General features: G+C 43.3%; 1 protein-coding gene across 1 annotated transcript in view; it reads left to right on the forward strand.

The window, feature by feature from the left end:
- Nucleotides 1-15,652, forward strand: part of PSMD1 (proteasome 26S subunit, non-ATPase 1) — a 57,390-nt gene extending 41,738 nt beyond the window's left edge. The window contains exons 19-25 of the mRNA XM_015871677.2: nucleotides 3,286-3,388; nucleotides 7,502-7,671; nucleotides 8,589-8,681; nucleotides 10,220-10,312; nucleotides 11,875-12,021; nucleotides 14,468-14,622; nucleotides 15,439-15,652. Coding sequence (XP_015727163.1) covers nucleotides 3,286-3,388; nucleotides 7,502-7,671; nucleotides 8,589-8,681; nucleotides 10,220-10,312; nucleotides 11,875-12,021; nucleotides 14,468-14,614 — 753 coding nt within the window. The 3' untranslated portion in view covers nucleotides 14,615-14,622; nucleotides 15,439-15,652. The remainder of the gene's footprint in view (nucleotides 1-3,285; nucleotides 3,389-7,501; nucleotides 7,672-8,588; nucleotides 8,682-10,219; nucleotides 10,313-11,874; nucleotides 12,022-14,467; nucleotides 14,623-15,438) is intronic.
- Nucleotides 15,653-18,626: the final 2,974 nt, after the last annotated feature.

Genomic DNA, 18,626 nt, shown 5'->3' on the forward strand with positions numbered 1-18,626 from the left:
TTGGATTTCCTTTTGCTGTTTGTGCATTGGGGCAGTGATCTCTTTCCAGGATGAGAAGATAATGAGCAAGTTTGAGTATTTTTCTTCCCTTCTTCTTTGATCATCTCGGCCTATTTTCTCTTACGATGTCAGGAAACCGTGACCTGGTATTTCTTTTATTTTCTAACTGGAATGCAAGGCCTTGCTAGGATGCAAAAGTGTTTTCTGCAGTCCTCTGGCAGCACTGACCGTAGCTTTCCTTCACAGAAGCCTGTTACTTTTGGATGCTTGACATGCTGTATGCTCTTACATAGTTTGAAGACGGCCATCGTACATAGAATAGCTTCCACTTTCAAAGATGGGTAGGAAAAGCACTCAAGCAATTTAAATATTGTCTTGTTAGAAATGGATTCCTAAATCCTATCCTTCAGAATTTGCACTTGCAATAAGCATCGCACACATTGACTATCGCTGTTTCCATTAGTGAGCTGTTAATAAAGCAGAAGCTGTATTAACAGTCCCATGGGCTTTGCATGCATGATGTTGACTGGTGGAGGGAGAAGTGGTAAACAACCTATTAAATGTTAAATAATACGAGCCCCTCGGGCTTGTGGTAGGAAATGGTGCTGTATCATTCCCATGCCTTAAAGCCTGTGTTGTTTCCTCTGTGTCTCTAAGGTTGCGCATTTGGCTTAATTTGAAATCAGCAGCATGCAGTTTTGACCAGTGTTAATTGTGAAAATGGTGCTTGGCATCTTAGGAAAGATGAAATGAGTCACTGCCGATGTTTTAGTATTGCTCCAAGAAGTTGGCCAAACAAATTTCTTGATGGTATTTCCAAATGCTATGAAGTTTTGAAAGCACTTGAAGGTTTTGAGGGAGAAACAGACCTTGCAGGTTTCACAGCATATTCAGCAGATCAGTTCAGCAGTGTGGGATCTGCTCCTTGCTGCGATTTGAAGGGAAAGCAATAGCAGATTTAAGGACCATGCTGGATAAACTCTGGCATGTTTTACATCAACTGCTTTACAAACTGTTGTCTGTGTCATATTGATTCATTCTGTAGGAGGCCACTGCCACAACAGCAAAGGTGGAGCTGAGTCTGTACCTGCTTTGCTTTCTGCAAGGGCTGCATGAGGATAACACTTTCCTACAGCTAGACCTGCCAGAGCAGGCTTTCCTCAACTGCAAGGAAGGCTCTACAGCTGGGAGCTGATCCAGTTAAGAATGCCCAGTGCTGTGTTTACTTATAGGAACGGCCTGAAAAAGCTCTCAGACCTATTGTTCATTCTAGAGTTGAGTCAGATCTTGGATGTAGGTTGGCCCAGTGCGTAAAGCCAGGCAGGGTGCTCTCCTGCCCTACCACAAGAGATTTGTTACTGCTGGTGTTAAAGCAAAAAGTCAAAAGCAGGTCAGGCTGGAGGCTTTGTGGTGGCACTGACGCTGGCTGTGCCCTGGTATCTGTGAGCAGGAGCTGTGGAGAGGCGATTGCCACGCTCTGAGGTGCTTCTCTGTCAGACTTCAGACGCCAGCATGAACGTTAGCAGACCTGCTCAACATCTCCTCACCTCACCCAGCATTTTGTTCTCTGCAGATTTGATTATTGTGCAAATTCCAGGTTACAGTTCACTGAATGAGTGATTTTTTTTTTTCAGAGCTTTGTAACATCCCACTGTTTTTATAAATATTCCAAGCCTGGAAGCTGCACCTGGACTTAGAGGAACGATGTGCTCTAAACAAAAGCACTACAATTTAGTAGATCAGTAAAACCAAACTAACAGATTTACGTGTTGCTTATGTATCTCTAAAATAATATCTGAAAGCTTTGGTTCTCTTAGCTTGCATGTGGTTGCCCATGTCACTCCAGGAGCATTAGGCAAGATGTGCTCTGCCTCCAAAGCTGTGAGTATGAGAAGGGTGAGAAAATAACACTGTGTGTTCAAAATGAGGTATTTTTCCAGCGTGCCAGAGGTCCTGCTTAAGAAACAAACTATTTATATTGAATGTGTAAACCTCAGTGTAAGTGTTTATAAATAAACACTGGGAGAGCATGAAAAAAGCATAAATAGAGCAAGGCAGTGAGCAGAGCTGGTTCACTGCATCCAGTGAAACCCTGTATTGTGTGAGCAGTATCTCCCTGTCACCCACCTGTATGTGTGGCTGCCCCGAGAATTCCTGCCACCTCCCTTTCGTGGCCTTACCACCTCATAACTAAAAGCTTCTTCGTGCAAAGGGGAACGGGCAAGTAGAGAACTAACAACAGACAGCAATTCTGCTGCCTCTGTTTAAGGGCAGGTGGTCTGGTGCTTTGTGTTTCTGATGACTTCAGATGGAAGTTTGCCTTGTCCTTGGCTGTAGTTGTAGGAAAAGGGCTTGGGATACCAGCAACAAAATGGCTCAAGAGAGGGAGGAACTGGTTCCAGAGATTTGGAAGGAACCTTCCAAAAGGTCTCCTTTGCTTTTGAGTGCGTGAGGTGAAGGTGTGACATGAAAAGAAAATATCTCTTCGATATCTGGGTCAAAATTAATTTAGGGAACAGGTGTGGAAGATTTTTCCAGCTATGCTGAGGATTGGATGCAGCTTCGTGGGTTAGGATTGAATTGCAGGTTGGGATTTCCTGGTCGGCTTTTTCAAGTGATAAAAATCACTTAGCTGTATGCATTACACAGCTAAGATATGATGCTGTTCTGTATCTTCAACCCTGAGTGAACTTAGGCCATTTGCAGCAGTGACAATGGTACAAGCAAAGGTTCAGCAATTTCCCTTATTAATGCACACTTAAAACATTGTGGTAAATACGCTGCAATTATGTGTTACATTATTCAATATTTTCATTAAGCAAAATCTGCTGGTGATGCACCGTGGGGCCATTTATCCATACAGTAGAAATATTCTACAGGAAAACTGGAATAAGTTTGAGGTTTTCAGCAGTAGGAATTGGAGGAAATGGAATTAAGCTCAGTGTCACACACCTAAGAATGTGTAGGAGTTGCTACAGGCTCATTGGTTGGTCTCTATTCCATTGATGCTTCAGAGATTCTCAGGCAGTTCCCAAAGGCCTGCTGTATTTGGTTTGGAAATGCACATCCATCCTGAATACTTAAAAATCACTCTATGAGTGTCTGCAAGTGGGGAACGCCTCTTTAATTAATTATTAGACTTCTATCACCCACAATTAAAAGCACTGAAAAAGTAGATGTTCTTTTAGTATGCGGAAATTCAGGATGCTTCCCATAAAGACACAGAATATTTGACTCATGTTTTATATGTCTGGTTTATAATTTCTTCCTTTTTCTCCTATACAGGTCAGCCAGTTCAGACAACTCTATTCCAAAGTGATCAACGATAAGCACGATGATGTTATGGCCAAGTTTGGAGCAATCCTGGCACAAGGCATTTTGGATGCAGGTAATTTCCCAAGCATGTAAAGCAGTCAACATTTCTTAAATTTGTTTAGATTACAGCATGCTTCTCATAGCTGTACCAGCAATTTCATTCAGGAGATAAGGTGCTGGCTTTATGTTTGTCATATGGCAGCAAGAAATCTCTGACTGCAACTAATTTTATTTAATTAAAGGAAGAAACCTTGCTTTGTAGTTCCAGGTCACAGAGGGTACCTTTTTCTAGTTTAGGGAACATTTCATGAGTGTGAATGTCTCAGTATTGAGCAGGGGGAAGATTCTGTAATGGGCGTTAGCATTTCAGTAGGGCTGAATTGCAGGACCTATTAAGGAAGGTTTCTGTAAGCAAGGAAGGGCAAACAATGTTTTGTTTTGAATTTTTCCTTCTGCTGGAGTTAAGACCTGTACAGGACTGTGTGTCAGTAGTACCTCCTTTCCAAGTTTCCACTGCTGTCATATGCATCCAAATACAGTTTGTCCCAACTGGTCTCTTGTGCTGTGGGCTTTCCTAGCCATGGAGTTCCTTTCCCCTGTTCCCTGTGGTAGGTAGAAACAAGCTGCTTTTCATCATGCTCTGAGATCAGGATTAGTCCTGAAGTCACAGCAGCAAAGAAGTCCCCGTGGCCTGGCGGAAGCACAGCACTAAGCACTGTTATTAGTGTCTGTATGAAATCACTACGTTGCCAACCCCTGTGGCTGGGGGAGAAAAACACAGGGCTGCCTGCACCTATCTGCATGGAACTGTAGTTAGAGAGCTGTGTTCCTGGTGTGCACATGGCAGTCAGGCTGCTCCATGCTTCATGCACATACCACTGCTGGAAATCAGACTTAGCAGCCCTTTTTGACACGGTTGTTACTGTGATTTTGATCATTCCCTTATTCATACTGTATCACTGGGAAGGAAGAGACCAGCTGGCTCAAAGCTTGTCAGCTTTACAGACTGGTTTCAAATTCTTTTAAGATTAAATTACAAAAATGCAGCTAAACCCTTATTTGCTTCATGTGTCACGTGGGTATCATATAATGATTTAGGAACCATAAGCACTCAATTTCAGTAAACTGCATGTGAATTTGTGCCAACATCTCAACTCTTTATATCTCGCTGTGCTGCTAGGACAAGACTGTGAACTTCCCTTTCTTAACCTGCTGCCACTTTCATTAGTCTCTTAAAAGAAAAAAATCTTTTATCTCTCCCATCCAACTACAAATGATTATCTGAACAATGGGCGATCAAATTTAGTTATCACTTCTAGAAAGAAAAGATTGTTTGTGTTATCTGCCAGCAGCTACTTTTTTACTGTATTAAAACAAGAAAAGTATAGACTGTCTAAATATAGTATATTATTTTTCCCCAAAAACCTTTGAACTTTTATAATTCATGTGCAGATAAGCTCTCTTATTTCAGACTGACAAATACCTTTCTGTTCCTTGCAAAAATAAGATGCCTTATTTTCTGGAATATGTATTAGTACATGTGAGCTATAAAAGGGATATGGTGACTTAACCAGATGTTGGCATTTAACCTACTTGGAAACTATTTTGCTCTCTGAACTGTACATATCTTCCCTGATTCTCTGATGCTGCATTTCTCAATCAGTGAGAAGAGAGGAAGAGCAGTAGTCAGCATGCAAACATTTAGGTAGTATATCTGGAAAGAAGGGTCTCCGTGGGACTGAATGGAGGCAGCTGTTGGCAGCATGAAGGTGTACGTCCTGGATTTGATGGTATTAGCAATTTAGGATAGAAAAGGAGTCATCTTCCAAGTTACAGAAGAAAGAGTTGCCCATCTCCTCACTGCTGCCCATCAAAATATGCATCTCACACAACACGTTATATTTGAGCTGTTAAATACTTCAGTACAAAATATAAACATTTGTTTTGTAGATGAAGAAATGCTTATTTGAAAAGAGGATGCAGCGTAAGTTGGGGTTGGAAACTGGTTTCCAAGGTCTAACAAAGCATCTAATGAGTATGGTGCTGTAGTGCTGTCCTGAGCTGCACTGACAGAAATACCCCCAGCAAAGTGTGTGTGCTATCAGAGAACCTGTCAAAGGAAAGAAGTTTGTAGAATCAAGTTATGAGTGTTTCAAAAGTGCTGTCATGATTACAAGCCATGAATGAGATCATCAAGTATAGAAATCATCAGCATCTGCTTTTTGTGCTCCCCTTCCTTGTTAATATTAAGCCAGTAAATCCTTGTAGCCCTCAGGACAGTCCCTTGGCTTCTGATAAATCGTGCTATAATAGCAATATGAATTCTGGAAAATGAATATTATAATACCGCCCTAAAAAAGCTGTGTTTTGAGGGTCTTTTGAGTGGTTGATTTCAATTTGGTTGGTTGGTTTGTTTTTGAGGTATCGTGTCACAGCATCCATCCATCCATCCATCCAAAGGTCTGGCATGTGTTCCTTTCCAGGTTGTTGGGGCTACAGCTTAATTGTTAAGATAGTTCCCAATGATGCAATGTCTCTCCACTTTTCCTGCTCCACACCAAACCCTGGGAGTGGGGGTGGTCTGCTTGCAGGTAATCCAGCAGAAAGTAGCAGCATGACAGCATCTATGGAATATGACTCGTGTTACTCACCCAAGAAGTTCTGGGAATGGGATGATGCCATTCTGAAGGTTAAAAATACATTGGAAAAGAATTCCAAAAGTTTGATAAAGTGTATTTAAGCTGCTCGTGCAACATCCACTGGACTGTTTCACCTACAATGTCTGCAGATTACTGACCTGGCCCTTACATAGTGATGCGGTGAAGAAGCATTCAAAGTAAATATGGAGGAGAAGACCAGAGATTTAAATGTGCTGCATTTGACTTGTTTTAAGGATAATGCAGCATCTCAGGCAATGCCTCATCAGTGTTGCAAATTCAAATACAAGTGTGAGAGTGGTGCTAGAGAAATTAATGAAAAGCAAAGCAAACCTGGAAGTAGTGAAAGCAGAAATCAAATTATTATTGTCTGTCTTCAAATAGGAGCTTGGAAGGAGCTCTCTAGTCAAACAGCAGGAGATCTATTGCTACCACAAAAGGAACAGCGGGGAGATTGAATGTATGCATAATATCCTATAGGAGAACATCAAAATCCTTTGTCTTCCACTGTTTCTCCTGGGACTAACTGACATATAAGTAAGATAACTGTGTCATTCAGGGCATTCGTTAGTTTTGGTAATTGCTGCCTGCCACTACTACAGATGGTTGGTTGTGCACACCAAAGGAATGCTGCTCCAGTTTGGGAGTTTTCAGCCACAAAGTGCCCCGAGTCTGGAAGGAGTGTTTGTATTTTAACACAGTTAACCTTCCTGCACTTGGGCACATCAGCGGTAATGGACTTGCCTGGTGCTCTCTTCAACTCAATTCACTGTGCTCATCAAAGACTGAAGATCAGATTAACACTTTCTCACACTGTCTGTAAGCCCAATCTTTCAATTTGGTTTCTAGCTGGATGTCTCTGCACTATATCAACATATGGAGTTGTTTTGGTCTCTGCTTTGCAAGTACAAACCTAAGACTTGGTTGTCTGGCAGAGATTTAATTTTGCTGCAAAGCCTGCAGGAGCTTGTCTCTTTGCTGCGTAGATTGATCGCCTCTAGAAGGAGCTTTTGAAGTTGTTGCTGTTTACATTTTTTTCTACTGAGATGGTGCAGAATAAAACTGTAGGCATATTTCATCTGAGTAATAGGCTGTTCAAGGAGGCAGACAGAGAAGTTTCTCTATGGAGTGTTTCATATGTGCTGTTTTCCTTGTGGCTCTTGCCTTGTGGTTCATCGATAAGCTGAGTTTTGAAAGTAGTTATGACAAAGGTTTGCCTGTTTGGTCTCTCTACCTTCTAAACTGTACTTCGGTTTTAAGTGTCTCCTGGCAAAACATAGGAGGGCTCTCTATTCATTGATTGTTTTGGTGATACTAAACAGATGTACAGAGATAGATAGAGGCAGTTACACTACCCACATCTTTAACTGTGAAAGGTGAGATCACAGAGGAGAAAGCTGACAGCATTATGGCTCATACCGTGTTAATCGCCGTCACAGCAGCTGTTTTAGAGATGCATCATTCCAGCATCCTCATGGAATACCCAGGGGCGCATCAACTCAAGTGATGTCATTTCTCATTATTTCCAGGGGGACATAATGTGACTATTTCACTGCAGTCAAGGACGGGACACACTCACATGCCTTCTGTGGTGGGAGTTCTGGTCTTCACCCAGTTCTGGTTCTGGTTCCCACTGAGTCACTTCTTGTCACTGGCTTTCACCCCAACATGTGTCATTGGACTTAACAAGGATCTTAAGGTATGTAATGTGTGGAGAAAAAGGGCATTAATGGCTTGTACGACTTGAGTGTCCTCAGAGAGATGTATGCATGCATTGGTTTTCTTTGAGTTCCTCCAGCTTATGTGTGCCAGAAATGGTGCAAACTGGAAGAAGTCTGAAAAACAGGCTAAAGTTATGGAGTTGGTGGAAAGGATAGAGGTAGGAGAGTTGTGAAGAGCTGACTTTGGCCCCTTCATCTCAAAGCAGAAGAAAACAACTCTTCGATATGTGTGGGCAGAGACCACCCAGCTGTAAGAAAATGTATGTTATGGACTGTACCACACCCACCTTCCTTCCTCAGAGCAGTCCTTGGTCTCTTCTTAGTCTGCGATGGTGTCATAAAGGAAGGGAGGTGAGAACTCACCCTCAGAATTTGAATGGGCTGTCAGATGGTGCTTTTCTGGCCTTGCTTAAGTAGGTAAAAATAAGACAATGTGCAAAATTGGTTGCCTGCTCCCAACAAGTGCTGTCCTTTTGCAAGAGGTGACTGTCAGGCGGTGCTTGGTCTGATCTAGCGTGCACTAAAAGATCTTCACTTAGGTCCTAAACCAATTTTGTGCTAATACGAGCAGGCACAGCAATAACCTCGAAACCACAAAAGCATTGAAACAATGAAAACAAAGCACGGTGTGAATAGCATGGAGTACATGGAGGAGGCTAAGAGAGCTTGCCAGAGTCGAATTATAGAATAATTGAATAACATTGTTCTAGTTGAACTGTTGCCACTGATAACAGTTTCTCTGCTTCCGGAGCGGGGGAAAGGGAAGCCTGTATTCTTTAGAGGATCTGTGTTTGTCTCTGCTGGAAGGAAAATTGAGCTAAAGTAATTATTATGCTGTGGACCTTTTCCCCTGCTTTTTGTCTCTAACAATTTTTATTTTAACTGTTTGTTTTAGATGCCAAAAGTCCAATACAAATCCAACTGTAAGCCGTCCACATTTGCCTACCCCCCACCTCTGGAGGTACCAAAGGAAAAGGAGAAAGAAAAGGTATTTGGACTATCTCTCTGTGTTGTAAAGACCAGCCCCTTCTCCCTCCTAGTATAAACATTGATTTTGGTGGCACTAGCAGGGAATTTGAAGAGCAAAAGAAAAATTGGCAGTTGCTGTTGTCTCTGAAAGAGAATTCTAGCTATTTTTTCCTGCTGAGCTTGGGACTTTCTGATTATGGGAAAGAGCTGCTGTGCTACTGGGTTGCTGGAACTTCCCTTATCTCCAGTGGTCAAGCAGAAGCTTCGATTAAAACTCTTTTTTTTCCAGTGTCCTACTGATTTATGTATCATCTGCATGCAGCACCTACCACAACAGTGTCCCTGTGTGTGGCGTGGACCACTGAGAATACTAGGTTAGACAGATCTCAGGTAGTAGCATGTGGAAGGACAGAAGTGCATCTGGTCTCAGGGCAGTGGGGCCATGTACTGAAATATGAGTGATCGCAAAAAGAAAAGTGTGAAACTGAGAGCACATGGAGATGTAGGAAGGGATGAATAGCAGAACAACAGTGGAAGCAATTTGTCTCCTGGCAAAAATAGTTAAGCCTTTGTGCAGACCACAGCAGCAGGTGAAGCAGCCCCAGGGGAGCAATTGCAGCGGTGGAGACCTCAGGCACGTCACGCTAATGAGTGACATTGTGTGAAAATGGTATGGCGTTTTGTCAGAATTGAATGATGGGCAGGACAGGTTTCCATACTGACAAGGAACCCAAAAATGAACTCTTAACAAAAGGCAAAGTTTACTGCTCATAGCTGCATTCACACCTTTGAATAGGATATGAATTGGATGAGTCTGTTCTTATAAACTTCCCTGGCCAAAATGAAAACACACCATGAATCCACATTCAGCCTGGAAACCGTCTCCAGCAACATGACAAATACTATTGCTCTGTTCCTCTGAGGAATTTACAGTTACTGTAGACAGAGATGTACTCACTAGAAGTGGAGAGACATGCTGAATTCTTCTATTAACTGTTGTTTCTGAGTACTTTATCGCTTGGAAGTGCTGAATTTTCATGAGGGCTCATCCATAGTACATTATGTGTGTATATATATGTACGTGTACATTACATGCTTCTTGAGGTCGGTGAGAAATAGAGCTGAATGTTTAGAAGAGTGGAGCTGCTTTTTAAATTGTTAAGAGTTTCTATATATACGATTACTCACCACAGAAACCATGGCAACAGATTTTTCCCAATAACAAGAATTCCACTAGTTGTTCTGTTAAAAATACTTAAGCAAAAATCTCATGTAGAAACCCAGACAGTAATGATTAATCCCTAAATTAGGAAGTTTGTCCTTCCTCATATATGACTGTACCCAGTCTACATTCATATATCTGTGCCATTTATTTGCTTTCATGATGGCCTGTTTGACTCTTAAAGAGAGCGGTGTGTAGAGTGTGAAACGTATCTTATTGATGCCTGCACTGAGAACTGACCTAGCATTGGCTTCCCTTTGTTTGCTTACTGGGGGGATTGATGTATAATATGGTGTTGCAGTCATACTCATTGTCTCCTCTGTTGACATATCCAGGTTTCCACTGCTGTCCTGTCCATCACTGCAAAAGCCAAGAAGAAGGAAAAAGAGAAGGAGAAAGAGAAGAAGGAAGAAGAAAAGATGGAAGTGGTGGGTGTAAACACTGAAACTTGTGTGTCTGCCCCCATCCCCTAAAAATGTGGGAAGTGTTTCAGGAAAGCTGGCGCTCACTTAACAATGTCCCTGCTATGACCTGCATTACAGTCAGTTCTTAGGATAACATCAATATGCATTTTGGTGTACTGCATATGCCCATTAGCATCCTGTGTGTGCTGTTAAAAGCAATGGGCTATATTACTTTTGAATCCACTATTTCTGAGAATTAAAGCTTCCTCAGTAATGTAAGTAATTGACTTCCTTCAAGGCAAAAGCTTATTCTGACAAATGTATGCGCCTTTAAGTGCATGAACCCTTTGTACATTACTTCACTGCCTGTTCATATTTCCAGACCAAGGGAACTTCCTCTTATCCATGTGCTTTCTTAAATATTGGCCATATTATAGACATTGAACTTCATAGAGTTGGCTCAGAAAATGAACAATCTCATGTGCAGGTAGAATTTGTGATCTTACTTCTTGCTCCTTTATCAGTGTTTCCTTGTCATCAAACTTTACCTTTTCTTTAGATTATTCTTACAGCACTATAGACGCAGCAAAATGTGCTGAGCAGATGAATGTTTCTTCCAAAAGTTTTGCAACCTACAGTTAAGTGAAGGTTTTGAGAGGAAGCAAAGTATTGGAAGGGATTCACGTGTCATGTCTGTCTACTCTCTAGCTGTCTAAAAAGATTGTTTTTGGCTAAATGAAGAAAAACAAGGATAGCAAAAGGGAGCTTGCTGCCACCTGCTGTGTTCAAGTTCAGTGTTTTGCAATTGTCCAAATGTTTTAGTGCTACAGTTGCTTTCCTGTTTTTCTCATATGCCTGTTATGTGGCTGCTAATCCATATCTTCCAAGATAACCGCGCAGCAATGAGCAGTAACTGTGACAGTAATTCTGCTGTTAGGAGATGGGCCATGCATGTGGTGATGTTCCTGATACTTTCCTATTGGTTGTCTCTATCTCTTTGCCTGCAACTCGCAGATGTTCTTGAGCAATGGGGAAAATATGATCCAGGTTCTTACGTATATAAATGACGCTTCCAACCTTTTGCCTCCAGCTGCTGAGTCAGTGGTGAAGGAGCTCCTAGCTGTAGTTCCTCAGGGAGTCTCTGGGGTAGTTTTGGTTGAGCTGTTGTCACTGCCCATAGTGTGAAAGGTCACTGCAGGTTTTATAGCAGTGAAAACACAAAGGCAATTTTTAGAAATTTTCACATGCTCAGTAATGATATGAAAGGATTTTAAGTTGTGAACAAAAGTGGTGAGCTTAAGTATAATAAAGGAAAGCCACAAGTAAACTGTTCAACTACCACCTCTTATTGAATGTGCTTTCACTTGCAGTCACAAGTGATGCATTGCTTTAATGGGGAGTACCTAGATCCATTCTGGCACTGATTGTGCAGCTGTCTGATGCGTCTTAGCTTGTTGCTTGCAGATAAGTGGCTTCTCCTCATGGTCTAGAAGTGCTTCCCGAGTATCAAGTTGTCCCTTACCCTCCTGAATTTGGAAGGGGTTAGAGGCTGCTGTTAAAACCATGTTGATGTTCTCCTGCTGCAGGATGAGACTGACAAGAAGGATGAAAAAGAAAAGAAGAAAGAGCCTGAGCCCAATTTCCAGCTTTTGGACAACCCAGCAAGAGTCATGCCTGCTCAGCTCAAAGTTCTTACTATGACAGAGAGCTGCCGGTATCAGCCTTTCAAACCAGTAAGTGTCACAACCCGCACGAGACTATTACTATTACTATTACTATTACTATTACTATTACTATTACTATTACATTTATAGTCTATGTGCTTGACAGAACATTCCCTGCGCTGGGCTTGTGCATTAGGACCCTGAAGCTCTGTGTGTACATGAAAGTGCCACTCACATGTGGTGCACCACTACAATTTGCTTTAGAGATTGGTGACTTCACTGCTGTCGTATTTCCCCTCCGTCCAGATGATCATGTGCAGTTCTATTTGAGGGGGGGAAATGTAGCTGCTACAACCCATTTCATTGTGTTGATGCTGTTTTATTTTTCTTCTCTTTCTTTTTTCACATGCTGTAACTTGGAAACCAGTCAGACACGCTCTGTGTTAATGACATTGCTGGGTACATAAAGACTGAGCAATGGCTTTTCCAGTGAGCTGAAAAGCTGAACAGAGGGTCACTGTCAAATCAGTTAAAAAAAATAATAAATGCACGATGCCTCGTGCTGGAGTGTTATTATTTGAAGCAGAGTTTATAACAGAGATATCTGATTATATTTTTAATTAAACAGATTTCTTATTCAGTTACACATGAAGTTAGAAAAGTGCCTCTGTGTCCTGTTAACATTGAAAAGACATGGCATGTAACCGTCAGGTAGAGACAATGACATTAGCCCAGGTAATCCAAATAAGTTTGTTCCTGGCCTCTGAATCTCCTGAAACAAATTATTTTGGCTTTTATTTTTGTCCAACACGTAACATCCTCCGCTATTCCCTTTTGCAGTATTGTGCATGGGAAAACTTTTATTCAGAAATAGAAGCATTATTTTTTTTCCTAGGAAAATACTTGTGTTTTTAATAAATGTATTTCCTGGAATTCCATCAGCATGTTGGAGTCCTCTGTGCATTGTCCCCTTCCGAGACATCCTTGTTTTAGCAGACCTCTGGAAGGATCTTTCAGTTTCTGTCTTCCAAAAAAGAAATGACCCAACTAGTATTTGGTCAGGGAAGATTTGCTGTGCATCCCAATAAGCATCCACTCACGCAGCTGAAGCTTTGTAAGAAGCTGAATCCTAATAGAGAACTGGTTAGTGAGGGTGTGCAGTTTCTTCACTTTAATTCCTCCCCCCCAAAAAAAACCCGATTTTGAGAACAGAAGAGTATTTTTTTGCTGGGACTGGAGTGTGTAACCAAGGAGGGTCTTGAAATTGAGGTATTGGGGAGGTTTGCACTGCTTTGGGGAATGCCAGAATAAAAAGCCCCTTTGAAATATGTTTGTAGCCTGGATTCCTGCTGTGGTTCATGCTCAGACCCAGCCAGGCATGACACAGCACTGCCTCTTCACACCTCATATTTCGGTCCTTGAGATGCAAGGATTTGTTTTAGCCTTGGGTGTTTGGGTGTGACCTTTGTAATTAATTCCCCTTGTTTTATGAGGTTCTGCTAATAGGATTCCTCAGTCAGTGGAAGCTGGTGATCAGATTAGTCTCTGTTTCAGATAGCCTCCTGGGAGGCTGCTACAGAGGGAAGCTTCACTAGGCTTTGTTGCCCTTAAGATGAGCCTTATAAAGCTATTATGGTTCAATTAGTTTTCAAGTGGAAAGTGCCAGACTGAGCCTGGGGTAAAGCTTTGAATCCACATGCCATTTTCTATCAAAATGAGACATAGATAATGGCAATATAAAAAGCAGCCTGGATATGCTCTGTCTGTTCCATCTCCTCATCAGGCAGGGGGCTGGGTGGATGTTGGATGCTTTGCTTTCTGAAACTTCCCCTTTTTCTGGCAAAGTCACACCTTTGGCATAGACCCAGTCAGTGGAGAGTCAGCACATACAGTGCTGTTCTGACATGGACTGCTGATGTGAAAGCCACCAGCAAGGACTTTTTGCTGTGACTCCTTCACGTATGAGCAGTTGGGAGAAAGGATCTGCTTTGCTTTTTGGTTCTTTTCCTAGAAAGCACTGACTAATCCTTAAATGAGCCTAGCACCACAGAGAGGCAGAGCTGTGTAAATCATTATGTCCATCTATGTATTTAGGGACACAAATGAAGTCAGGGCTTTGCTTACTCTCTTCTTGTTGCAAAGTCAGGCATGTGAATGGCTGCTGCTTCCACCAAGACTTCGAGAAGTCTGTGTTTAGCCCAAGTATTCAGTGAGCTTTTAATGTGGGGTGCAAGCAAGTAAGGAAGTAGAAATTACCATCCATCAGTCTGACCAAATAGGAGCTCTGCTTCTTGTGCAAAGGATTTTGTCCCTGCTTGCACAGGGTTTCAGTCTGATGGTGACTTGTAGCTAGCTAGACACAGTCCTCTTTTCCATTGGTGTGTGCTGAGCATTCATTCCTGCTGACAAGGAACCTGAGGGGTTTCATATGGCCTAGGGTAACACTGTGGCCATAAATACTTAACCACAAGGTGGAGGTTAGCAGCTTCTAATGCTCATTGTACTTGTTCTTCAGCTTTCCATTGGAGGCATCATCATTTTGAAGGACACCAGTGAGGATATGGAGGAGCTGGTTGAACCTGTGGCAGCTCACGGTCCAAAGATCGAAGAAGAGGAGCAGGAACCTGAACCACCAGAGCCCTTTGAGTACATTGATGATTAAGACATGAGGTACAATATAATGTGCACCTTTATTAATCCCAAGTAACATAAAAGCTTCTTTAGATTAACTAAAGCTGTTACCAACATCCACCACCCTGGTTTTAAATCTTTTGTTCTGCATTAGATTCAGAAACATTTGAAGAGTTTGGAAGCAGTAGAAGGGGAATCCCACTGCTCTGGATAAGGCCTTATAGAGTTGTACTGGTTCTGGTCTCTAAGCACGCAGGCTTGGCTACTTTTAAATAGAATTCCTTGGGCAGAGTCTGAGCAGAAATGTAGGGTCACAGACAATGAGCTGGGATTAATCAGTTCCTGAAGACGATCCCAGAGGGGCAAGCGGTTTGTATAACAGAGTTGTCATCTACTCGATCTCAGTGTGGCAGAATTGGTTAAAAGAGATCTGCACTGCTCTGCTGAATTGCTTTGTGTTCCCAATAGTTCTTAGCATAATTTAAAGACAGTTGAGTCATGAGCTCGCAGGTGCTCTCTGAGTCTTGTCATAATGATCCTGGTCTATCTGTCCAAGGCAGTGAATAGTGCAGTTCTCAGGTCCTCCCCTGGTTAAAGTGCCTCAGCTGGTCTGCAGGTTTCTCACTGAGAGGCAGAAATTCAGTTTCTTTATTTCCAGATATGGGCTGGCATGTTGCAGTGTTCCCAAGAGCCAAGATTATGCGCATGAGTTGGTGGATGGGCAGGAAAGCAGACTGACATCTACAAACTCTAAATGTTGAATCAGTGACAGACTGGGGTGAATGTGTGGGCTAACCACAAAACGCCTTAGTTAAATATGCCTGCTTTTCTGCTCTTTCTCTCCCTCTTCTCCAGGATCATGTCCTCTAAAGAAGACACTATGCTTGATATCAGAAAGACAGACATGAAGACCTTCTTCATATGGAGATCTGCTGTTCAGTGCATGCAACCCTAATCTGTGCTGAGCTAAAGCTGATAGTCCGTGTTTTATGGTTGAAGAACAGATATATGCTATTTAGTGTACTCTTTCACAAAACTTTGTTTTCAAATAAATATATTAAAAACTCTTAACAGAAAACTTGATACTTGAAGGGAAAAAAAAGGGAGGGAGGCTGGCAGTGTGCTTTTCTTCTTATCCTGAACCTTAGATGTTAAACTCAAGTCATGTAGAGCAGTTGAAATCTCTGCACATCTGTGCTTCCTGTAGTACTCCCTTAGGCTGACCAAGGTCATCAGCTAATGTCTGGCCCAGCCACAGCGCTGCTACAACAGAAATGGAAGATCTCTACCTGCCAGCAGTTGTCTTAGATGACATTGATGCTTTCAAATATCTCTGTGATGCTGACTTTGTGCCGATCTTCCTCCTTGCTCATCCTTGTTTTCCTGCGTCAGTGTGGGGCTGACAGAAGGGCTGTGGGTTCTAGTGGTGGGGAAATGGAGACACGTCTTTCTTTGTTTCAGAGAATCCCTTTTATGTGTGCTTTTGCTGCTTTCACCAAATATGAGTAAAATAGTCAATGTGAGCAGGCATTACAGACATAGATGGGGTGAATCCAGACATAAAAATCATAACACTGATGTATGTCGTTAGCCAAGGGGGAATTTACAGTCAGGGGTATGGAATGAGCAGCAGTCAAAAGGAAAGAATGCAGCTTTGAGGGTTCGCTGTGGGACCAGCCAGGTCTTCACCTGAGGGGCTGTAACGCTTCACAGGTTGTATCACCAGTGAGTCAGAAACTGCAGCCCTGGTCAGCTGTAAACCAGCTGCTGGACCGTGCCGCATCACTTGAAATAGCACGTAGATGGAATGAGGTTTTTATTGTATGTATGTGGGAGTATCTTGCCTCATGTGAACATGCTGCAAACTCATGTGTATCGGTAGAAATGGAAGACAAGTCTTGCATGTAGTGCCTGGGAGTTCTTCCAGTAGATGGTTTATTTTAGTGGGTGTTACTATAGCGATAGAATAGTCCGTCTTTGTTCTCTGCAAAGCTTAAGCTGTGCAGGACAGAGGTATGGGACTGAAAGCCAACTTTGAGTCCTGGGCTTCAGTCAGGTCCCTGAAGTTGAAATGTTGTCTCAGTAGGGGGGTGCTGGCCAGAGCTCACTGTTCTCAGTGTGATCCAGAGCTGAGAACGAACCTGAAATATCTACAGACAACATCAGTGGAGGTAAGACTGGAAGAAGAGGGGGTCACTGCTACAGTCCAGTGGTCATTAGACGTAAGATCCAGGTATGATGATGAAGGAAACAAGCTGCACTAATGTAAGCATTAGTGTAGTCGACTTAGTGTAACCTGGCAAGGTTACACTACAGATATGTAGTGGAGCTGTTGGTGATTGTGAAAGAAAAATGCCATGAGTGCCAGGCTGGGAACCATGGGAGGGAAATCTGGGCATTTCCCATCTATTGACACATCCCCAGCTCTGCATGTGCTCTGTTTTGTCTTTGCTGCTTGAAGGTACGTGGAGAACTGCATGGTTTAGGAGCGACATCGCAGAAGGAATGTGCAGAAAAGCATCCACTGTCCTGGCTTTCTTTCCAGGGCTGCTCAGCGTTTTTCTGCTTAGGAGAACATCAACAGCTCCAAGACAGTCCTGGAAAGGAGGCAAAGGGAGCATGGAGAGGAGCTGGAGAAGCACTGCCAAGTAAAGAAGGACAGAGCTGGTGAATTACCAAGTGTTCTAGCAGGGTAAAGGAGGCAAGGCAATGGCTGAGGATTGACAAGTCACTCCTCTCAAAGCAGGAGGTTTCATGGTAAGTGGTTTTCAAAGATTCCAGCCTATCTGCAACTCTTGGTTTATTAGATAGGGCTGCTGGTGTATTTGGGGTTTCCCTTTTGGGACTTTTCGGGTTGTCTCCAGCTGAGCTCTGTCCTGCCTCGGCTGGATCCTACCCCATCACCAGTGTGTGGTCAGGGGGTGACCAGCTTTCCTGGTGACAGATGGGGCTGGCCACTGCAGGGCGAGCTCTGTGCTGTGCCTGAGCAATGAAGGCAACCTCTGGCTTTCCAATGCTTGATTTGGAGACTGTGTAGCGGGAACACACTGCTGTAAATAACGTCATTTCAGCCTCAGTGACATTTTGGCTATGATTTCTTAGGAAGCGTTGCTCTCCTGGACCCATGTGGTGGGACCCACCCCTGGGGTGCTTGCCAGGGGCTAATTGGGTCTGATGGCGTTGGGTCTGCAGGAGGGAGAGGCAGAAGTGGCAGGAAACACATTTGTGTCATTGTTGAGCAATGGGCCTCGTCTCACTGAACGCTGGTGACAAATGACTTAAAATCCATGCTGCTTCTGACAGATCCAGGATGTGCTGGTCATCCCCTCAGTGGGTAACTCAGTTAACTATCTCAGAGCGGGGAGAGGTGGGGATGGAGATGCTGGAGGTTGTGCTCCCAGGGCAGGGCTCATCTGATCACAGCGGAGCCACCTTCCCTATCTCTGCCCTCCCATCCAGGCCCAGGCGAAGCCCTTCCTCCTCTCCATGGAATGCCACAGTTGGGCGCCGCTGATAACGATGATGACTTGGTCATTTATCTGCCTGTATCCTGCAGGCTGGAGGAATGCCGCCCAGACATCACTCTGCCCTGGGCTGTCACTGGTCAGCTGCTGACAGTGCTGGTTTTCCAGCACTGGGTGGATGGGGCTGGCACCACGCTCTGCTCCTCAGGCAAGGAGAAGCTTCCTCAGCTCCTGCTGCTCAGTTCCAGCTCAGGGCTGGCTTGACTTTGCTTCTGAAATCTGCTCTATGTGGGCAAATGGTCCAACTGGAAGGAGCCCAGGGCTGGAGTTCTGTGTTAAGGTCTGTATTCCAGTTCCTGGTATTGGCTGCACAACTGAAACTTTGTTCTATTTTGCTTCAAAGAAGCACTATTCATATACTTAGATTGGCCATCAGAGTCTCCTGCAGTGAGCAGGGGGATCAGCATTATCCACATACAGCAGAGAGGTGGCTCATGGCAAATCATCCCTCTGCCAAAGCCCTTTGAATGTCAGATAGAGTTTCTGAAGGCATGAACCCAGACAACCCAACTTGATGGG

The sequence above is a fragment of the Coturnix japonica genome, chromosome 9 (genome assembly GCF_001577835.2).
Source record: "Coturnix japonica isolate 7356 chromosome 9, Coturnix japonica 2.1, whole genome shotgun sequence".
Lineage (NCBI taxonomy): Eukaryota > Metazoa > Chordata > Aves > Galliformes > Phasianidae > Coturnix > Coturnix japonica.